The sequence below is a fragment of the Pteropus vampyrus genome, unplaced genomic scaffold (assembly GCF_000151845.1).
Source record: "Pteropus vampyrus isolate Shadow unplaced genomic scaffold, Pvam_2.0 Scaffold509, whole genome shotgun sequence".
NCBI lineage: Eukaryota > Metazoa > Chordata > Mammalia > Chiroptera > Pteropodidae > Pteropus > Pteropus vampyrus.
The window spans coordinates 191,080-207,895 of NW_011889290.1; the positions used below are offsets into that span (position 1 = coordinate 191,080).

The 16,816-nt window shown below is 39.6% G+C and overlaps 1 protein-coding gene across 7 annotated transcripts in view; it reads left to right on the forward strand.

Moving 5' to 3' along the window:
* Positions 1-16,816, forward strand: part of DUSP22 (dual specificity phosphatase 22) — a 57,223-nt gene that overhangs the window by 15,864 nt on the left and 24,543 nt on the right. For 6 of the 7 annotated variants that reach the window (XR_002777770.1, XM_011383234.2, XM_011383235.2 and 3 more), the window contains one exon: positions 6,438-6,520. The exons of the other annotated variant lie outside the window; for it this stretch is intronic. Coding sequence is in view for 5 of the 6 variants with exons in the window: in XM_011383234.2 (XP_011381536.1) it covers positions 6,438-6,520 (83 nt within the window). In the remaining variant the exon portion in view is untranslated. The remainder of the gene's footprint in view (positions 1-6,437; positions 6,521-16,816) is intronic. 7 annotated transcript variants of the gene reach the window in all.

The following is a 16,816-nucleotide window of genomic DNA, read 5'->3' on the forward strand; positions in this document are numbered from 1 at the left end:
TGAACATTGACTCGTGATAGTCTGCTGTTAACTTAGCCTAAGAGACCTGGGTGCTGAGTGATGAGTTTCAGGTGGTACAGCCTTCTGTACAGCTGGGAATCATGTCTTTGAAGTGAGCATGTATTTGGAAACATTCAGACATGATGGAAATTGAGGCCCAGACCACAGCCTTGGGACTTACTCTGGTAATGATGATAATAATGATGGCAATGATAACATTTACTATAAGCCAGACAGCATTGTTCTAAACATTGTATCATTTAGCACTTCTCACAACCCTTACTATTTTTCCACGTTATAGGTGAGAAAAGTGAGGCACAGAAAAACTTGCCACCAGTAAATATCAGAGCCAGGATTTGATAAGGGAACAGGTATGAATTGTCCTGTTTTAGCCCCCAACCTAGATTGGAAATGTATCCACTTAAAGGTTGAACTCACTAACAGCTAATTTATAACTCTAGAAGTTATTATGATGTATAATAATTTATAACTCTAGAAGACATTAAATTTTGCAGTGGAAAATATAACTGCAAGACAGATTGGAATCTCTTGCCCATTAGTCAGCAGAATTCACAAATTGAGAGGCAAAAGTTTGAGAAATGACTTAAAACATGGCTTAGTTTTCAGTGTCAAAGCAGAGGGACTTAGGTCTTTTTAAAACGGAGACCTTCCTTCTCCCCTTCGCTTGATCTCTCATCCTGCATGGCCATCCTTTTCAGTCCACAACAGTGCAGCAGGTGCTCTGAGTATTAGAAAGGCACTACCAAAGAAGTCTTTTCCAGCCAAATGTCCATTTTTCTTGAGCACTTGTGTTGATAGTGTTAATTTCTAATACTTCTTCTAATATAGTTTTCTTAATTTTATTCAGGATCAGTTCTGCTTGACTTACTAGACTAGCTTATTTCCCACAGCCATTCTGGCATTTCCCACATCTTAGGACTGGTTATCCCATCCATCTTCTGTATCAATATTTAAGATCCAGAGTGCTAATTCCCCTTCCTAAGGAAGCATGTAGCTGTTACTTTGCCCTTTAGAACAGCATCTTGCAGGAACTCATCTGCTACCAAAGTAAGGTCTACCTAGTGACAGGTGGGGTCTTCCTCTGAGCTAGGCAGGGAACGTACAATAGCAAAGAGAAGGATCTGTTGGGTGTTTCTGTTTCAGTGCTCCCACTGTGTAAAGGTGACATTTACTTCTGAAAGCCAAGTAATGCTTGGGATGAGGGGCAGGGAGGGTGGCAGAGATAAAGAGGATAAAGGGAGACAGGCAGCAAGAGTCCAGGGGCCAAGAGAGATGACAGAAGAGAGAGGAAAGAATATGCTTAGCTATTTTTACTAATGAGGGGCTATTTTATTTAATGCAATTTATATTGAATTGTGAATAGTATTTTTAAAATTCTGTTTTTCCTGATTATAAAAGTAACGTAGGTTTTTTTTCCCCTCAATTCTTAATTCTGTTCCACTGGTCTGTGTATCTATTTTTCTGCCAATACCATGCTGTTTTGATTGTCACTTTGTAGTATAATTTGAAGTCAGTTAGTGTGATGCCTCCAGTCTTGTTCCTTTTTCTAAAGATTGCTTTGACTATTTGGGGTCTTTTGTGATTCCATACAAATCTGATGTTTTTTTGTTCAATTTCTTTAAAAAATGCCATTGGGATTTTGATGAGTATTGCATTAAATCTGAATACTGCTTTGGGTAATATGACCATTTTAACTATGTTGATTCTTCTGATCCTTGAACATGAGATATCTTTCCATTTCTGTGTCTTTTCAAATTTCTTTGAATAATGTCTTATAGTTTTCAGTGTATAGGTCCTACACATCCTTTGTTAAGTTTATTCCTAGGTATTTCATTCTTTTTGTTGCATTTCTTTTTCTGAAATTTCATTGTTAATGTATAGAGCAAATTTTTTGACAAAGGAGCCAAAAATATGCAATGGAGAAAGGAAAGCTTCTTCAATAAACGGTGCTGGGAAAAATTGGAAAGCTACATGTAAACGAATGAAACTAGACTATTATCTGTCACCATACAGCAAAATTAACTCAAAATGGATCAGGGACCTAAATATAAGACCTGAAACAATAAATTGCCTTGAAGAAAACATAGGAACTAAACTCATGGACTTTGGATTTAAAGGGGATTTTATGACTGACATCAAAGACAAGGGAAGTAAAAGCAAAAATGAATATTGACTATGTCAAACTAAAAAGCTTCTGTACAGCAAAAGAAACCAACAAAACAAAGGGGCTACCAACTGAATGAGAGAATATATTTGCAAACAATGCCTCTGGTAAGGGCCTAATATCCAAAACATATAAAGAACTCATACAACTCAACAACAAAAAAATCAAGCCATTTGGTTAAAAAATGGGCAGAGGACCTGAACAGGCACTTCTCCCAAGAAACATGGCCAAGAGACATATGAAAAGATGCTCAACTTTAGCTGGTAGGGAAATACAAGTCAAGACCACAATGAGATACCACCTCACACCTTTTAGAATAGCTATCAATAAGACAAGTAATAACAAGTGTTGGAGAGGTTGAGGGTAAAAAGGAACCCTCATACATCGCTAACGGGAATGTAAATTGGTACAGCCACTATGGAAAAGAGTATGGCAGTCCCACAAAAAATAAGAATATAATTACCATATGAGTTAGGTGAGGTGCAGGGTCCCAGGTAGTTACCAGGGTGGGGCAGGTGGTGTTTACCAAGTTAATATAGTTTCAGGTTTGGTGCCAGTGCTGAGCCTGGGACCCCTTACAAAAGTCTCAGAGCACACAGAAGCCAGCCACTGCCCACCTTGTCCCCACAGGCCCCTGAGAGTTGTCTAAAAAGACTGCAGCGTGAGTTGCAGCTAGTTGCTTACCACTGGAAGTGCCTCCAGTGGTGCATGAGCCAAGGCCTACTGTTTGTTGCTGAAAGAGCCTCCTATGGTACACAATGCAGGGCTGGTTGCTCATCCACCATAAGCGCATTTACTGGTGTGCGATTTGGGTGGAGCAGGATCCTAGGGAGTCACCAGAGTGAAGAGGATCTCACCAGGTTAATTCAGTTTTAGATTTGGCCATGTGGGGGAGGGCTCAACACAGGCAATATGGCACCCACTTGGGACAATGATGGCTGTCCCTCTAGCCTTCTCCCTGCAGCCACACAACTCAGGCTTTCCCTGTTTGTTATTGGCACCTCCTGAGTTGCTGTCCCTTTGCCAGAGTTCAGAATGAGTGCCTGAGAGCAAGTGAGTCTGTGTGTGAATTCTTTAAGAGGACGTCTGGGTTGCCAGCCGCCTTCCATCTCACCTGAACAGGCACAATCCCTGCTGATTTTCACAACTAGCTGTTGTTGGGACTCCTTTTTTGGCACTGGAACCCTGAGATGGGGAGCCTTTTGTGAGTCTGGGGCCTCTCATTTCGCAGCGGGCACCGCTGCTGCTTAGATAGCCCTCCTGATATTCATCCACCACACATGGTTCTGGGGCCAGCTGTTTCCCATCTTTTCCCCTTCTACCAGTCTCGAATTGGCCTAGTTCTGTTCAGCTAGTCTTCAGATGACTGTCCAGGGTGATTGTTCTATAATTATAATTTTAATGTGGTCATGGGAAGCAGCAAGCACAGCATTTACTTAAGCTGCCATCTTGCCCCAACAATCTGGCATTTGGCACCCTGGGGTTTTTATTCAAGTGCAGGTTGTGATTGCATAAGTATGTAGTGAGCTTGGGCATCTGCATTTTCATCATGCTTCCAGGTCATGCCATGCTTCTGCTTGGCAGACCCTGGTTTGAGCAGCAAAAGACTAAGTTCCTCCTCTATGATTCTGTGCTTAGAGAGACATGGTGTGAAACTTTCAGGCTTATGTATATGCATGCGAGCAAGCTGATAACCCCATGGCCAGAATCTTATCAGCTGCGTTCATAGCTTGTTAACATAGTGGTTGTAGGCAGCCATCCAGAACCATCAATAACTTGTAGTCTTAAAGAATAAAAGGTCCAAAGTCATCATCCAATAGCTTTGATTAAACATTTTACACACACTCAAATAGGTGGACTGAGCCTGTGTGTATGAAAAAGGATAATCCCAAACTGGTGTATCAATGTGGATAACACTATAGTAAAACAGGAATGCAGAGCAAAGGAAGCATTGTCCAAGAGTAATTACCATTTTCTTTGGAGTTCAGTAGTCACATGTCTCATTTGTGGTATCAAGTAGTCTTCTGTATTCACAAATGTATAATCCTACATCAAAACCACTTTTTTTGTTGTCGTTTATATTAATCTGTGTTACAAAAGTATATGTAGTGCTTAAATGTTCTAAAGTTAGATTGCGGTGGTGGTTAAACAACTCTGAATATGCTAAAAACCCTTGAATTGTACACTTTAAAAGGGTGAATTTTACGGTATGGGAATTATCCCAATAAAACTATTTTTTAAAAAAGGAAAGGGTATTTAAACAAATATTGATCTTTAAAATTTAAATCCTGAGCAGAATCAGAATCTGGAAGATTCTGTCCTAGATTGTCCTAAACCTGCTTTAGAGAGCTCCACTGCTACTCTGGCTCTCCCACCTTTTCTGCCCCACCTTCGAGCCGGGGAGTGTGGGGACTCTTTTGTGAGCACTGAAAGCTTCCGCTTTATCTTGTTTCACTTCTTATGAATTCAAATGCATATGGGTGGTGATGGGAAGATTGCATTTTGGTGACTATGTGGAAACTGGTTGCCTGTGGGATCCTAAATGATTTTAATTGCTGCCTAATTTAAAGCTCACTGATGCTGCAACTTATGATAGCTGAGTGGGGAAAGCAGTTGGAATTGAGTCCCTGTATGTGTGAGGTAGATGACTGCTGTGCACATCTGAATTTGAAGCTTGAAGTGGTTGAAGTGATGAAGAGAGTCTTAAAACCAAGATTTTAATACTACTTTCAGAGTTTTTTTTTTCCTTTCTTTAAAAGTGGTACGTGCTTATTGCAGAATATTTAGAACAGAGTTCTTAGTTTTTGCTCAGTCATCAAGGGTTATTAGAACTACAGATTCCTCAGCCCTGTCATAGACCTTGAACTAAGTTGGAGCCCAGGAATATGCTTTTTTAACAAGTCCCCCAGACAGTTCATAAGTATGTGAAACTTTTAGAACCACTCATGTTGAATATATACAAAAATATATTTAAAAAGAAAAAAATTGAGAACACTTATAATATCCTCTCTTAAAGATTACCACTTTATTATAATTTCTTATAGCAGTTTTACCCCCATGTATATGTATGTCTTTATGTGTTTTAACAAATTGTATTTTTATTGTATTTATAGTTTCGTACCTGTTTTTCTCCTGTGCTTAATGTTATAGCCTGAGTATTCTCTCATATCATTAAATATGCTCCAGAAACATAATTAAACATTTGACTTTTGGTCCATTTTACCCTCTATCAATTTAAAAAACTCATCCCAGGCCAGGACAGAGACATAGAGGGAAAAGAACATCTTGTATCTTGCCAGACTCCTGTTTCTTAGATTAGAAGAAGGGTTCCAATTTGCGGAGATTCATTCAGTCTGTCTTCTACAGGTGGGTGCATTGGAAAGGAATGTAATTTGGATGTCTCCTTAGTTTCATTTGCAGATCATTTAACAGCCAACTGATAACTTACGGAAAATTGTGTTTGGAATTTCTAGAGAATATTCTACTTTTACTTTTTCCCTAAAGTGAATATAGATATTGTAAGTCTGCATCTGCACTCATCCCTCCATTTATTTGTTTGTTTGTTTGTTTGTTTATTGGTTTGTTTTCATTAGTTTCATTGGTTAGACATTTATATAGTTTATAAAATGATCCCCTAATTACTCCTTCTCTCCTCTGGTTTTCCACTTAGCCAATATATTAATGCAAACTACATTCCCTGTGCTGTGCTTCCCAGCCCCCCGACCATCTATCAACTACTAATTTGTACTTCTTTAACCCTATTCATCCTTCCTTTTGACATAAGGGTAAAGTAATCTCTGGCAGGTTCCTATTTCTTATATGGTAAGTGAGCCTTTTATATTTAATTTTAACTTAGATTCTTAATCATTAAGAGGTAATTTTAAAAAATATTTTAAACATCTTTATTGTTATATGTTTTATTGTGTCTAAAATTTAACAAATATCAACTACGAAATGATCTCATAGGTTCTCTTCCTCTCAACAGCAATAATCATGATTACAGTGTTAATTAATGTAAATACCTTTCAAGTTTTATATGACCACTTTGTATCAAAAGCTGTGTCAATCAGAAATAAACTTATTATCTACAAAATACATAAAAGTGATAGCCCTAAACTTCTTAGATCTAGATTATTCTGGGTATGGTCAGTTATGGAGTTTCAAGAAAGAAATATGCAAGTCATTTTGTGGTTTTTCCTGGCCAAACTTTGGAGAAAATATTGAATTATCCACCCTCTTTCTTCTATGACAGATGCCAGAGATGCAGAGCAGTTGAGCAAGAATAAGGTGACACACATTCTGTCTGTCCACGATAGTGCCAGGCCTATGTTAGAGGTAAGAGAGCTGCGCACATGTTTTCATTTGTGTTCCATTCGAGTGCATAGGACATTAACGAAGGCGACTGTGTTCTCTCTGACACCAGTATGCTCCTGTGATTGCTGACTGTATTAATTTTGTGCTCAGGCCACATTTATGTCTATGCCCTGTCTGTGGCATGATGGAAGGGTTCTTTTTCTGATTGTACATCTGTTTGGCTTTTTTGGCTAAGTGACAAAGGATAAGCTGATGCTGCATTTATTTTCCTCTGGATTTTAAGGACATTTAAAACTCATTTCATTCCTTTCAAAATTATCTCTGATTTTAGAATCTAGAATAATAAAGGCTGTTCATTTCCTTCAGGCTGGTCATTTCCTGTTTGTTTGTTTGTTTTTTCCATTTAAGCTCCATTATGTGCCGTTTGCATTTATGTATGAAAGACAATGAAATAAATTGTTACTGCGCTTCTCTGGTACAGAGACTCAGAGTAGAAGCTGTCATTGTGTTTTTGGCTTTCGAATAAACGGTATATCTGCCTGAGTTGTTGGCCAGGAGCAGAATCGATTTCTGTATATTAGCCTTGACAGAGCTTAAGTTACCTCTTTTTAGAAAATAATGCATGTGTGATTATGATGAGTATTGTGTTTTTCTATTTTAGGGCCGGGTGTTGGAGAGAATGGGGTGACTCATTTTGAAATAATCCTAATTCAAGCTGTTTTTATTTAAATTCGTATTATGCAACAGTAGATAATGTATCTTTTATTTTAAATTTATTTATTTTCCTTAGCCATTAGAGCTGCCACATTTCAGTTAGTATAAAACAAATGAAGACATGGACTAATAAGTAATTCTATTAAACATTATAGTACCACAGAACCATAGACGACAAATAAACCTCAATTCATTTCTCCAGATCTGTGAGCTGATCCTCTGATGAAGGGCCCTAATAAAGAGTGCAGGGATAAGGAATGAGAGAGGAGAGAGCTGGGACCTCCTTCATTTTCTAAGATCTTCAGAACCATGTACGTTTATTGAATGGCTCTTAACTTAACTCTGGGCAGCCCTAGTCTGGTCCTGGGCTGGAAGTAGGGAGGTAGTTACTATCTGATATCAAAAGGCTTCAGTCCTATCACTTACACATAGGAGTTCTGCGAGTCCTGCTGCCATGTCACTATCTGTGTATTAGGCAGTACACTGTAGGTACTTCTTTGGATCATTTCCAGCAAACATACGAATAGGTTTAAAAGCACTGCATGCTTACCATCAATTATCAAGAGATTTTAGAATCTTTAGGTCTGTGCTTATTATGATGGAAGCTAAGTGGGAGAAGGAAGTCATATTGTGTTTCAATATGGTTTCTAGAACAGAGGTCAGGGCTTAGTAAGGATTCTCAAAGGATAGACTGTCAAAACAGTAGGACTGTGATGTGATGCTTTGCAAAAAATAAATAAATTTAGGGAATTTAACATGCTCATGTTAAATTCCTCTAGAAGATTCATGCTTGTGTTGACATAATAAAGGTTCTCAAGTTTTGTGTTGAAGGCACACATTTATCAGTCTTTATGAGCAGGGAACCAGTTTGCATGTATGCATGCTATGTGACACGTGACCTGATAACATCCATGGAACCATATTCTGCGGAATATGGTCGTGGGAATCTAGATTAAGGAGGACCCTGGAAAGAGGCCTGCTGCCCCTTGGAGTATAGGATGAGTCTCCTGCACAGGGTGCTTGTTCAGAGGAATGCTTACATGTCTGGTGAGCTGAGGGGATTAGAGTCAAGGAAATGATGCCAAACCATATCTTGTTACCAACTGAGACTGCCTTAGGATGGATCGTTGTGACAACCTGGTATAGCTAGAATAGGCAGAATAGAAGGTTACGCAGTTTTTGTGCCTGTTACATCTTCTTGAGTGTAATCTGTTGTAACACCTGGCCAATGACAATACTATAACATGCACCTGACATGAAAATTTTCATGAATATGCTGAAAATATATTTAGTTATTATGCATTTATTGATTCTCCTTAGGAAGGACTTTAAGGAACTTGGTTGATTTTAGCAAATTAGATCTGATTCTCCATTATTAGGGTAATTTTTGGAGTTTCCCAACATAGTGTTAGCAGGGTCTAACACTTTTCTTGATAGGCAGAAGAAAATGAAAGGCACTGTTCTCAGGTCTGTAGAATGGCTGAGTCTTGTCTCTGATCATCAAGTGGAGCCAGGTGGTCTTTAATGGATGAGACAGATTTCTTTATCCTCTGAACCATGAGGCAAGGTGGTCAGCTAAGGGAAAGAGATCTGAGGCTTCAATTATTATTTCTTTCGAAGAGTATCTGAAGAGTAGTTCTTCAGAATTAAGACTCTTAGAAACTTGGCAGAAACTTGGGGACCCACATACTCACTTGGGTCAGTCCTAAACTAAAATCCGAAGAGCTCTGTCTCCATTTTTATGACTACTACTCTTTGTATGACGTAGAAATCCCAGCTGCACAAGAAAGCTGAAGTTCAGAGACATGAAGGGACTGCTCATATTTCACAGCTGCTCTTGGTAGCTTTATGGAAATCTGGATCTTCTTTCTCAGGCCTGAGATTTTTCCAGAGTGCCTCACTACTTTGGGTCCTCTCATAGAGCTTGACAGATGCTTCTGATTTTGCTAGCAGTATTAGTAGATATCGTCACATCAGCTTTGGAAAGTGTTATACCATTTATGTCCCTATTGGCAGTGTGTGAAAGTACCATCACCAGCACAGAGTTTTATTCTTCTTTACTTTTAATTAGCAACATTTTTGTTTTGTTTTATTTGCCTCAATTGCCTTCCTCACACTGTTGAGTCTCTTGTCAAGACAGTTCTTCCATTTGAAGGCAGGGAGTTAATGATTTATTCATTTCTCAAGCTCCTACTACATGCCAGGCCCCAGGACAGGTGCTGGAGATAACGAGTAAATCTCAGTATCTGCCCTGGCAAAGCACTTAGTTTATAAACAAGATACATATTATGGTTATTTTATAAATGTTAATTAATTAAAAGTATAAATATTTTATAAATATTATAGCCCAGTGAACAAAGAGCTCTGGCTCGGTGCTTACCCTTGCTGCTAGGAATCAAGTAGGAACAGAGGCTATGGAAGCTCAAAGAATGAGGTCCCTCCTCTGCCATGTGAATCTGGAGACATTTGTAGTGACCAGGCATTTGTCTGGGCCTTTGGAAATGGCTGGGAATTTGGGAAATCTGGTTGGTGGCATTCCAACCAGGAGAGCCTGGTAGAGAGTGACAAGACATGACTTCTGGTGTAGCCCTGACTCCACAAGATCACACAAGTCTTGTTCCATCCTCCCAAAACTCTGTGAGCCCAGCATGGCAGATGGCATTGTCTTGGTTCCTTCATAATCAGGCCTGACAGCTTGCTCACATCAGCTGCTAGCAAGTGGCAGAGCCAGGAGGGAAAAGAAAATCATTGCTACATACATGATTTCAAAAGGAATTAAGCCCAAAACTATAATTATAGCATTTAAGCAGGGAAAACCCTTCGTCTGTTTTCATGTTTAGGACTCGGTTGGGAAGTTGCTTGCATTTGGTCAAGTGTTTCCTTATTGTGAGCTGTGTCTTCAGCATATACTTATTGCTCCAGATTTGAGGGGTAGTAAAAACTCCTGTCACAAAGATTTTGCTTTTTCAAATCAGATAGCTCACATTGTTTGTAGGTGCTGAGGAAGTAATATTGAGTAATGAAAGCATTCTTCCTTCCCCTGAAAAAAGAAACAGAACTCTATCTTTCTACTGTAAAAATTTCAGAGTTTGTTTCATTTTTCATTCTGGGTATTTAACCAGAGCACCTGCAGGAAACAAAACTATTTTTCACTATTAATGAAAATGCTTTAAAAAGTATTTTCATTCCTTCGCTGGGCTAATAACCCAAAGAATTTTAATATTTAAATAATGTATGTTTCAGGATTAAATAGAAAAAATATTGTTTGGTAACAGTGTTTGCCATGGATTCATGTGTGATGTAGTTTATACACATATATTTAAACCACAGCATTGTATGTATAGATAGGTTTTTTAAGCTTATGTTTAGCTTAGATATTCTCTCCATTTTAAGTTGTGACTTTTATATTTTGAACCATTTAAATTGGGGGATTTTTAATTATTATTTTTTAAGAATAAGATGCTTTCATAGGCAGACATTTATTCCTGGTGATTCTGTTTTATATTTCCTTTAACATTAAAGGCAATTCTTTTTTGAGGTGTCTAGGCTCAAAACTTAATTTTGTTATTTATTTATTTATTTTTGTAGTTGGCCACCACTCGTTCATGGTTCTGATACGTACTGTTATCTATATGTCTGTATCACTGTTTTTGTTTATTCCTTTATTTATGAGGAAAGTCACCAAGGTAAGATGTTCAATCTGCTTAGATGGTGGTGCTGAGAGACTGAGGGACTCCTGAAGGGCCTAGTTCCCCTGCTACATATCTGTCTGGTGACTCACCCTTTTCTCTCTCTCAAAAGTATTTTTGGCTTCCCAAATGTAAAATAAACCAGAACCAAGCTGTTAAATGGCATTCGAAGTATAATAAACTATGCTTTATGTTTGTCTATGCACTTCTTCTTTCACCCTTCTCTTGCTCACCCAAGTCCTTCCCTCCCTTCAAAGCTCAGCCCAACTCTCTTCTGAGAAGGACACTCCCAGTGCCCTCCAAACTCAGGGCTGCCTCCCTTTTTTTTTCTGTAATATCTGTATTTGTACTCTTTGTTGGGACAAGAATGTTGTACACTTTGTGATAGCTTCTGTAGTATACCAAATGGCTACTTAACCTCTGTTTGATTACCTAGCTCTTCACTGCCTGTGTCCAGGCTCCTGAGCTGGTCTCAGGCCTGCTGCCAGTAGGTACTGCATTTGGATTCCTTTGGTCTTCTCCAGCACTCAGCCTGGGTCTGGTACACAGGGTCCCCTCTGAAGATGCTGATGATGAAGTAAGGGCCACATAATTTTCAGCTTCATTTTAAAGTGGGAAATCATATCTTTGATCATTTGTAGCTCATTGCGGGGAAGTGGAGGGTGGGTAAAAGAAGAGCTGTGCCAAGAATGATTTATTAATCATGAGTAATTTGTGAAGCCAGATGATATGGTTAATCCAATGCAGCTTCATTTATGTGGGTTGTTTGTGCAGTTACTCACTTGTCAGATTAGCAGTAGATGTTCTGTGTTATAGAGCTGTTGTAGCCTCTACTCAGGATTACCTCCTGCTAAAGTATTACAACCAAGAATCCCCTGTGACACTTCTGTGACTTTCTAATTGATCTCTTAAGGATCCTTCAGCTACCTTTGGTTTGTATTAGAAGCTTAGTCCTATATAGAAGACAGTACACCAAAGATACAGACAGTGAATAATAAATTAAAATATTTGCCACAGCCAAGGCAACATGCTCAAGGTAAGGGCAGAGTTGGTTGAGATGTTGTCTCAGATTTCAGGGATCTTATAGCCAGATCATGAAAAGCTAAGGGAACATTCAAATCATAGGGGGTCATGTTCTGGCTCAAGAGAAAGAGCCTCGTTGCCTGTGGTCCTCTTCTGGCGGCCACACAGTCAGACCTGTGGGGCATCACCACCAGTTCTGCTTTTCCACCTGGTGACCATACCAGTCCTCAGCTCTCAGGACTCATGGGTCCATCCTGGCCATCACCTTCAAGTCACAGGACCTATAGGCCATATGATAATTGCTATTTTCTACTGGGTGCCCCAGGGATCCTTGCCTCTGTTATGTATTTACAACTCTGTATTGTTGTAAGGATTTCTATGTATTTTGCTTCTTCTCATATCTTACTTCTCTTTGTGTTTTATTCCCAATTTCTGCTACAAGGTAGCTACTCAATAAATGTTTGCTGAATGTGAAGGAATAACTCTCAATTTAGCTAAGAGGAGAACTGAAGATGGCACCACCTTCACTTCACCATGCTGACCTCCTACTTCACCCTATAATTAGCTGATATAATTAACACATCTCCAATGGCTCTAGGGCTTATTTCCCCCTTCTTGACCAGCCTAGATGGACTACTCTTGAGACACAGCTCCAGACTAAACCAAACTATACTAGTCCTACAAGGTTGCCTTAACACTCCTCTTTACAAAGTCTTTCTCAAAACACACACCCCTCCCCGCGGCCAGTCCATGAGGATCTTGCATAAACAGACAGAACCTCTACCATCCACACCATGTACTTCAGCACTTACTGGCTATTTGGTTGCTGTTGTGTCAATGTATACAATCACTCCAGCTATACCACACAGACAATCCTGGCAGATTTTGCCACTGGCATATTCTCTTTTGAGGACTGGGAGAGATGCAAACTAGGCAAGCCCATTTCAGGAACACAGCACTTGGTGCACAATGTGCTCGGTATTTGATCACACAGGGAAGTCAAGCAAGGAGGGATGACAGAGAGGCTTGCAGGAAATGCTGAAGAAACTGGGACTTGACTTAGAGGAAAAATCTAGGAAGAGGATTTGGCAGAAGTCTTCAGTTATGTGGAGACACTGGTCAGTAAGTATAAGTACTAAAGAGAAGGTCCATAGCTAAAGTACAGGGTGCTCTAGAACAGCAGTCCCCAACCTTTTTTGCACCAGGGACTGATGCGCTTATGAAAATCTAATGCCGGTCTGCAGCCTGGGGATTGGGGACTCTGTTCTAGAAAGCCAGGTGAAAGGTTAATATAGATCTCTTTCATTAAAAGATGAAAAAACATTTCCTCTCTAGAATCAATGAAGGACTAGGGGATTTCAAGGCCCTTCTAGTCCATTCATGCTGCTATTCTGGCTTTAGAACTCCATTTGCAAGTGAATTTGTCACAGAGTGGTCAGCAGTCAGATAGAGCTGCCTTCTTCTGCACTTGAATGCCCACACACAAGGAACTCAGATACAGCTTGATTCGAGAAAGAGCAATTACTAGACAGTTTTCGATACCTACCATAATCATTTCTATTTGAGTCACTTCTATTTAAGTCTGGGGTTGGCTTCAAACAAATTTACCTCAACACATGAAAGCTGCTGCAAGCCTTTTGGTATAGCAGATGCCAGTGATACTTGGGCAGCATCAAAGGAACTTTCCTAGAGAGATGAACACGACTGAGGCTTACTGGAAACAACTGTCAATCTGAAAACCATTCCAGGTCAAACAATGATTTCTTTCCAAAGGCCCTGGACTTCATTAGCAATTTGACAGTGTGATGTTTGTGCAAAGCTAGTAAAATAACTGAAATCATCCATACTGGAAACAACGGCCAATCTGAATAGGATATCTTGCCGAATGCTTTAAGCTACATAACTAGGGGTTCTATGAATCCCAAAATAGAACATAAACTCATTTAACTGAAACAATCAAGCAGAAGTAGAACATAATTGATAGTGAAGATAAAACCTATACATTTGAAATCTGTGTCTTGGGCCTATTTTCTGCCTCTGAAGATTAAGATGACTAAAATGAGTATTTTGTATCCACTGACCATGGATGACTAAGATGTAGCTTGGCTGATGTCACCCATTTGCACATGAATCCATGGGAAACATTGTTACCAAACACAGAACCCATTCCAGCCAAGCTTGAACATTCAAATGCAATCTACCCATCACTACTACAATACCAGGAGCATGGCTCAGCCACCTGCTTACTTTCCTTCTCTACTTTTCTTCATTCAAAAACATACTCCCATCATAAAAAATAAAAATATATAAAAATGTAAAACTCATCCTTCCCACCCTCTTCTCCTATCCTCCTTCTTTTTACCATTCTTAGGAGTTTGATATAGCCCTTTCAAACCCTTATCTGTACATTTTCACACTTAAATATGTACATACAGAAATACATAACTGATGTTTAATTTTACTTAAATGGTATCATATTGTGGATATTATTCTACAACTTCTTCCTTTTGCTTAACAATGAACCTTTTTCTGTGCATACATATAAACCTTCCTTTATTTTTAGAATTGTTGCAGAGTATTTGTTAACACAGATATATAATAATTGACCATTACCCTTCTGCTGAACATGTGGGTTGGCTCTAATTTTTTTTTGCTATTACAGATAGAGCTGGAGTGAATATCCTTGCCCATACCACTGCGTGTATAAGACAAGACATGTGGCTTTCAGCAATTATCCTCCTTGTGCCAGGCTTTGCCAAGGAGTTGGCACTTTGGTGTCATCCTAAAGGATAACAGAGGTTTGCTAGGTAGTAATAGTCAGAAAGAACAGTTGGAGTGGCAGGGGTTGGGGAGAGATTCTGGGCACCCTGGTGGTGATGGCATGGCAGAGGATGTCTAGCCCAGGAGGACTGGGTGGGTTGCAAATTCCTTGGCATGGTCTTCCAGTCTGCAACCAGATGTTTGAGAGAGGGATCGGGAGACAGTGTACACAAGCGTGTGAGCACACCAGTCACCAAAGAGGCCAGAGGTTTCTCAACCAGGTGTTTGGTTGGCTAAGATCCAAAGCAGAGTTAATGATTCTATGGGAAGCATCATTGTTTTTAGCCATAAGAAAAATGACTTAAATGTAGCTTCATTTACTGAAGACTAGTTTAAGCAAATTTGTCATTTTCAGATGCTCCTAATAATTCATTGCTGATAGGGACTGCAGGTGGACCTGGTGCCTGCCACACCTGCAAGAGAAGTGATCCAAACTGATTTTAAAAGCCTGAGAGTGAAGCAGTGGCAGCTAGCTAGTGTCATCATCTTGGTGCAGGCTAAGTGAACAGGTCAGATTGTGCCCACATTGCTTTTTGAAGTGTTTTCTCCTCTCTGTGATCTGACTCTTGGGATGTTTTGGAGATTTTTGTTTTTGCTGGGGCAGAGGTTAGTGTTAAACCCAGGTTTGAACTGAGAAATTATTTCTCTCCTTTCAGTTATCACCACAACTAGTACAGGTGTTGTTTCAACATTCATTATGGAGTAGAGCATCTTCAATTCACTCTTGCCCTTTTCTAATGGGAAAATGAAAGGAATGCAAGGTGACAGTTCAGGCTAGCCTCACCATAGCTGCTTACAGCTCAGGGAGAAGGAAGGGAAGTAGATGTCTGGACTCTGAGTTAGAGCCTCCTTCCTTTGAAAGCCAACTTGTGGACATGCTTGATTGCTTCTCACATTTTTCCCAAACTAAAGGGAGGTAATCTATAAGTCTCCTTTGGTGAGAACCACAGCCAGCTGCCAGAGAAAGGAAAGGATATGTGGGAAAGCTGCCATTGGACCATCCCTTTATCATTTTAATGGCTGCAAAGGGAAATTTCCTTGACGTTGTATGATCATGGGGTGAGTTGTCTAGAGCCTAGACCTTAACATGAGACTTCTGATCTTAGAAACTATTCCTAAGCAAAGCAACTTAGAGATCATTTCCAGGTGTACCAGTTTTTAGAGCAATCAGGGCCTAGTAATGGTGAGATTGATACGACTTGAATTTACCTATTTAATGAAATACACTGCCAAAGAGATCAACCCCATAGCACCCAAGCAGAAGGCAATTCCAAATCTACTCCATATGATTGTTAATTTAAACAGCATAATAGAATGCCTTGAATCTATGCCCTGAAGAAAAAAATAAAAATCTCATAGCTAACAAAGAATAATGTTTCCAAGTGTTTGGTTTTTTTTAAAAAAAAAAAACTGAGAAATTATTTCTCTCCTTTCAGTTATCACCACATTGCATTCCTTTGTCACCTTGCATTCCTTTAAACCAAGGTGTCCCATCTTTTCTAATAGAAGCCTCTCTTGCTACTGTTCCTACATTTACAGTGGCATCATGGTTGAATGGTTTCAACCAGTCATCTTAAGGTCCTGCTGACTCTAGTGAGAAACCTCTGGCCTCTTTGGTGACTGGTGTGCTCACACGCTTGTGTACACTCTCCCCGCATCCCTTTCTCACCTTGTGAGTTCCCCTTGCACAGGCTCTAACCAAGGTGGCCTAGGACTTCCTTCTGTGCCCAGAGCAAGAGGATACAGCTGTCAAAATAAAAATAGCCCATTAGATTGCTTTCAGTGTCAGCCATGAGGGAGAGAGGATTTGGTGAAGTGCAGCCCTTTCAAAGGAAGTACCTGGAACACTGACCTGCTAATCCTCAGAGCAGAGCAGGGAAAATGATCCCATTCTCTTTTGTATTTGGGAAATAGAACACCTCACACCTGCTTTATATGAATGTACCATGAAACGTAGAAATTCAATGCAATCTAATAACCCACATTCACCTGCATTGTAGAGGGACGCTCTTCCTTATATTCAGTAGAAATGAGAGAGTTACTGCTCTTTGCTTTCTTTACTTTCCACCTG